Genomic DNA, 6,148 nt, shown 5'->3' on the forward strand with positions numbered 1-6,148 from the left:
ATGGTCCCACCCAGACAGAGAACCCCGTGTGCCCCCAAAACCTCATAGATGCTGTGCCTCTCCCACCTGGGGCCTGAGGATTTGGGGGTATGGGGTCCCTGGAGGGAAGCCGTTATGGGGTCCCAATCGGGGACTGACACACCATCCTTCTCCCCTTCCAGCTGCAGTGATTGAGGGCCAGCAGAATCATGCACAGTTGGTGATCCTGGAGAGCCCTCCAGAAGTGGTGGACAAGCCAGATGCCCCCAGCAGCACCATCACGCCGCACCCACAGCTGGACCAGAAGGCTGTCCTGGCCTGGCAGAGGGAAGCTTGGGACCACATGATGTCCCACCTGGAGGGCATACATGGGACCCTCCAGGAGCATGTGGACAATGTGGCATGGCTCCTAGCCCACTGTGTTGCCCCTCCTGCTGCCCGCCCCCTGCTGAGGCCCCCACGTATGTCCCCCAATGCCCCATCTGTGCTCTCTGCCCCACCCCAGCCCCATCATGCACCCTTTATCTGGGGAGGAAGCGGCTCCTGGGGCCAACAGGGGCTCTCAGCATGCAACCCCTGTACCTGAGTGACTCTTCTCATTCAGGTTCCTACCCACATCTGTCCCAGCTCAGGTCTCTCTCTGCACCCCTCCCAGTTCTCGTCCCTCCCTGTCCCACATTGTACATAGTTGGTCCTCCACTCCTCACTGTAAATACTTCTGGGTTAGCACATATAATAGCTGTGTCTACACGTGCACGCTACTTCGAAGTTAACTTCGACGTTAGGCGGCGAGACGTCGAAGTCGCTAATCCCATGAGGAGATAGGAATAGCGCCCTACTTCGACGTTCAACGTCGAAGTAGAGACAGTGTAGACAATCCGCGTCCCACAACGTCGAAATTGCCGGGTCCTCCATGGCGGCCATTAGCTGGGGGGTTGAGAGACGCTCTCTCCAGCCCCTCAGCTCACTGGTGGCCGTGTGGAGCAGCCCCTTAAAGGTCCCCTCCCCCTCCCTGCCTCTGCAGGAAGTTGAGGCAACGTGCAGGCTGCAGCCTGCACACGCGGCTAACCTGCACAGCCCTCAGCCACCCACCCAGCGGTGATGGCTAGCCAGGAGCGCCCCCAGGGGACCCCCCCAAGGGGAGCCAGGGCAGCCAGCCCAGCCAGAGGGCCAGCCAGTCTGGGAAGCGGCAGCGGGGCCCCTCCTGGACGGAGGCCGAGCTGCGGGACCTGCTGGGGCTCTGGAGCGAGGAGGAGGTGCTCCAGGTAATGGGGAGCAAGAGGTGGAACGCGGATGCGTTCGTTCGGCTGGCCAATGGCCTGGCTGCCCGGGGTCACCCTGCCCGCATTCCTGATCATGTAAGGAGTAAGGTGAAGGAGCTGCGGCAGGGTTATGCCCGGGCCCAGGATGCGGCCAGCCGATCTGGGGCCACCCCCGTCACTTGCCCCTTTTACAGGGAGCTCAGGGACATCCTGGGCTCCCGGCACACCTCCTCTCCTCCGGCCACCCTTGACACCTCGGCTGACGAGCCCCAGCAGGCCCTGCAGACGGAGTCTGCCCCGGAGGCAAGCCCCGCACCCCAGGGGCCCCCCCCGGAGGCCATCCCCGGGACATCGCGGCAGGAGGAGGAGGAGGAGGAGGAGGGGGGGGGCTCCTCCTCCGCAGAATCCAGCCTGCAGATCCTCCTGCCATCCCGGAGCAGCAGCAGGGCCTCCGCCCCCCGGGGATCTCCGGACCGTGGGAGCGGACCGACAGGTAGGTACCCCTCTCTGGTGGACACCCCTGGGCTTGAGGGGCGGGGGTAAGAGATATGTGCCCTGGGCCCCCCACATGCTCACATGGCCATGGCACCAAGGACACCAGGGCCATGGCCCTCACAGCACTGCAGCCCCATCCCCGGGCCAGGGGGGAGCGGAACCTCGAGGGGCCCCCGGGAGGAGGGGGTGGGACACCCCGCAGCAGCAGCATGTGATGGAGTGGGGGGAGTGCCAAAGGGAGACTCAGGCTACATATGAGCCACAAGAGCCGAAGAGCTCCCAGGGCCAAAGGAGGATCCTGGCACTACAGCTGGCAGGTGACACCTCTGCCCTGAACAAACAGGAGGGAGGAGCCGAGCTGGCTTGGAATTGGGGGGCGAGGGCGGGGGCCACAGGTAGAGGCTAGGGGAAGGGAGAGCTGGTAGGCAGCCAGCCTGAGGAGGGGGAAAGCTGCATCCCAGAGGGGCCCCCCTTGGGGTCTTCTCCCCACGACGGGTTGGAAGGACTGTCTCTTCCGACAGCTGGTGCTGTCACTCCTGCCAGAAACTGGCCAACTGTGGCCTAAGAAACCTCTCCTGCTCTCAGACCCTGCGGGGTGAAGTGAGAGTCGCTCCCACCAGGGGACGGGGTGCAGTGCAGGGGGACCCCTGAACCCCATCCATCACAGCAGCATCTCCCGGGGACGGGGATGGGGAACCTGCAGCACAGGGCGGGGGGGACAAAGGCCACGGCTCGGGGCCCACACTAACGCCTGTCTCCATTCTTCTTTCCCCCCTCCTCTCCTGTGTCCTGCACCTGCACCTGCACCATCCGAAGGACCGGAAGAGAGCGCCGGCGAGGCCTCAGTTGTCCCAGAGAGCCCTCCGGGACCCTCGCTCCAGGGCAGCCCCTCGGCCGAGGAACGACCGGCCCCGTGGAGGGCTAGACGGCAGACCCCGCGCCTACTACCGCTGACGGCAACGGACCCCCAGCTGCTGGCCATCCTCCAGCAGCTGGAGGTCTCGGAGCAGCACCTCCAGCTGCAGAAGCGGGCAGTGGCCTGGCGCCAGGAGGCATGGGGGGCCTATATGCAGACATTTAACCGGCTCGTCGACTACCTGGCCCCCCATGCCGCGCCGGCCGACCCATCGCCAGCCCTGCCCGCTCCTGCAGCCCCACCACCAGCTGCTCCGGCCGTCACCGGCCCGTCCGCCGTCGCCCCACCACCCACCCGCAAGGGCCAGAGTGCCGAGGGACCCCTGGAGCTACCTGAGACTCGTCGGCCCCGATACCTTCCGGTCCAGCCCGCTCCCACCCAGCCAAGGACCAGACTGGAGGCACGGCGGGGCTCCCGACCGGGCACGCCCAGTGCCGGGCTATAGGGGCGAGGGGCCCGGGACGTGGCCCCCCCTTGTATATAGTTGGACCCTGTTGTTTTGGTGCCCCCGTTTGCCGCGTCCCCCCCATGTAAATAGTTCTCCCCTTTCTCCTCCCTGGTTTTCTTTTTATTATGTATGCCACACAGTTGTTTCTTTGGATTGTTTTATTTTTGTACATATTGCTTTGGTTGAACGTTTGTACTTAGTTTTCTGTTTGTGGTTGACATATTTATTTACACCCCAAAAAAAATGTTCGTCCAGAAAAAAAAAAAATTACGTTCAGCCACACATTCGTGCTGTCATTTGTCCAGGACAAGTGGGGGGGGGGGCGGTGGGGTGCTCCATGGTGTGGGCGTTGGGGCAGGAGTGTGGTGGAGGAAGGGGCGGGCAGTAGGGGGCCTGGGCAGAGTTCACCCCGCGGCCTGTTGGTCGAAGTGGGCCCGCAGGGCCTCCTGGACCCGGGTCCCCTCAGGGTCCACCTCCCGACTGGGGCAGCAGGTGGCTGGACGTGTTCCCTGCCGGCCTCTGCGGCCCAGCCCTGCAGAAAGGTCTCCCCCTTGCTCTCCACGAGGTTGTGCAGGGCGCAGCAGGCACCCACAATCTGGGGGATGTTGTTGGGGCCCGCATCCAGGTGGGTCAGGAGACATCTCCAGCGTCCCTTCAGGCGGCCAAATGAGCGCTCCACCACCTGGCGCGCACGGTTCAGGCGCTTGTTGAAGCGCTCCTGGCTAGCGGAGAGATGGCCCGTGTAGGGGTGCATGAGCCACGGCCGGAGGGGGTAGGCCACATCTGCAATGACGCAGAAGGGCATGGTGGTGTCCCCCAGAGGGATCTCCCGCTGGGGGATGTAGGTCCCCGCCTCCAGCCGGAGGCACAGGCCCGAGTTCCGGAAAACCCGGGCGTCGTGGGTGCTGCCAGGCCAGCCCACGTAAATGTCCTGGAAACATCCCCGGCTGTCCACCAAGGCCTGCAGGATGACAGAATGGTAGCCCTTCCAATTGAGGTATCGGCCTCCACTGTGATGCGGGGCACGGATGGGGATGTGAGTCCCATCCAGAGCCCCGAAGCAGTTGGGGAAGCCCAGGGTGGCAAAGGCGGCGACGGTGGCATCTGGGTCCCCCAGCCTCACGAGCCTGTGCAGGAGCATGGCGTTGATGGCACGCACGACCTGCAGAGAAAGCACATGGGACAGCCCCAATGAGGGGTGAGCAGGGTGTGCGTGGCCCTGCCCTGCTCTGACCCCCCTGCCCTGCCCTGCTCTGCTCTGGCCCCCCTGCCCTGCCCTGCCCTGCCCTGCCCTGCTCTGGCCCCCCTGCCCTGCCCTGGCCCCCCTGCCCTGCCCTGGCCTCCCCCTGTGGGTTCTCTTACCTCCATGAAGACAGCCCCGACGGTGGCCTTTCCAACACCAAACTGCTGCCCCACGGATCGGTAGCTGTCCAGAGTGGCCAGCTTCCAGACAGCGATGCCGACCCGTTTCTGCACCGTGAGGGCACGCCGCATGGCAGTGTCCCGGTGCCTGAGTGCGGGGGTGAGCCACTGGCACAGCTCCAGGAATGTCTGCCGGCTCATCCTGAAGTTCCTGAGCCAGTGGTCGTCGTCCCACTCCCCAAGCACCAGCCGCTCCCACCAGTCGGTGCTGGTGGGGTAGCTCCACAGCCGCCGGCGTGTGAGGCGGGGGGTGGAGCGGGGTGCTGCAGGGGTAGGGGTTGAGCCCTGCTGCCCTGGGGGCATCTCCTCCCCTGGGGCAAGGAGGTACTCAGCTGCCTCCCACATGGCATGGGCCAGGGCAAGCCCTGCTCCTGCCGGGAGGGCTGGGTGGACCTCTAGCTGCTGCTGCTGCTGCTGCTGGGGGTCCATGACTGCGGCGCCCGGGGTCTGTGTGCCTATGGCTCCTCAGACCGCGTGCTGTGCAGGCTGAGTGTATGTGGGAGGGGCCCTTTAAGGGAGCAGCTAGCTGTTGCCCTGGAAGCGCTAGTCCGCCCGTTGACCCTGTCTGCAGCTGTGCCTGGCATCCCTATTTCGATGTGTGATACTTTGACGTGTAGACGTTCCCTAGCTGCGCCTATTTCGATGTTGGGCTGAGCAACGTCGAAGTTGAACATTGACGTTGCCAGCCCTGGAGGACATGTAGACGCTATTCATCGAAATAGGCTATTTCGATGTCGCAACTTCGAAATAAGCTACTTCGATGTAGGCTTCACGTGTAGACGTAGCCATACTGAGTGGTGGTTCAAAGCTATAAATATTTTATTGCACACCAATGCCCGTGTCCCATGGTCTCATGGGGAGGGGGAGTTGTGGGTGTGGTAGTGGTGTTGATGGTGGTGAATGCAATGGGGGCGTGGATGTGGGGGGTGGTGAGAGGTGGGGAGGTCAGTGTGGCCTGGGGGTGAAGATTCCCCGGAGGGCCTTCCTGAACCAGATGCTGTCCTGGTTCACCTGGCAACTGGCAGTGGCAGCTAGCTGCTCGAAATCAGAGCAAGCCTCAGCTACCCACCCCTGGACGAAGGTGATCCCCTTACCCTCCATACTGTTATGGATGATGCAGCAGGCACCCACCACCTGTGGGATGTTGAACACCCCAAACTCGAGGCATGGAAAGGAGGTACCTCTACTGCCGCTTCAGACACCCAGAGTCTCGCTCAACCACATGCCGAGCCTGGGTAAGGCGGTTGTTGAGGGTCTCCCGGCTGGGGTCAAAGTGGCTGGTATAGTACCACATGAGCCATAGCAGTAGGGGGTATGCCACATCAGTAACCATGCCGAGTGGCATGGTGCTGTCCCGCACCAGCAGCTCCCACTGGGAGTTGAAGGTGCCAGCTTCCATACACTGGCACAGTCTGGAATTGTGAAAAACCTGGGCATTGTGGGTTTGGCCTGCCCAGCCCACGTAGATGTCCTGGAACCAGCCTTTGTGATCCAGCAGGGCCTGGAAGATAACTAAAGACTAGCCCTTTCAGTTAATATAGTGGCAGGCACTGTGTGGTGGGGCGCAGATGGGGATGTGTGTCTCATCCAGTTCGGGAACCCTAGCACTGCAAATCCCCTGACGAC

The 6,148-nt window shown here is 63.1% G+C and overlaps 1 protein-coding gene across 4 annotated transcripts in view; it reads left to right on the top strand.

Moving 5' to 3' along the window:
• Positions 1-3,409, top strand: part of LOC142009567 (uncharacterized) — a 110,707-nt gene extending 107,298 nt beyond the window's left edge. For all 4 annotated transcript variants that reach the window (XM_074987806.1, XM_074987807.1, XM_074987809.1 and 1 more), the window contains exons 4-5: positions 162-1,734; positions 2,553-3,409. In XM_074987806.1, coding sequence (XP_074843907.1) covers positions 1,248-1,734; positions 2,553-3,097 — 1,032 coding nt within the window. In that variant the 5' untranslated portion in view covers positions 162-1,247 and the 3' untranslated portion in view covers positions 3,098-3,409. The remainder of the gene's footprint in view (positions 1-161; positions 1,735-2,552) is intronic.
• The last annotated feature ends 2,739 nt before the right edge of the window (positions 3,410-6,148 follow it).

Source organism: Carettochelys insculpta, chromosome 2, assembly GCF_033958435.1.
Source record: "Carettochelys insculpta isolate YL-2023 chromosome 2, ASM3395843v1, whole genome shotgun sequence".
In the NCBI taxonomy this organism is placed as follows: domain Eukaryota; kingdom Metazoa; phylum Chordata; order Testudines; family Carettochelyidae; genus Carettochelys; species Carettochelys insculpta.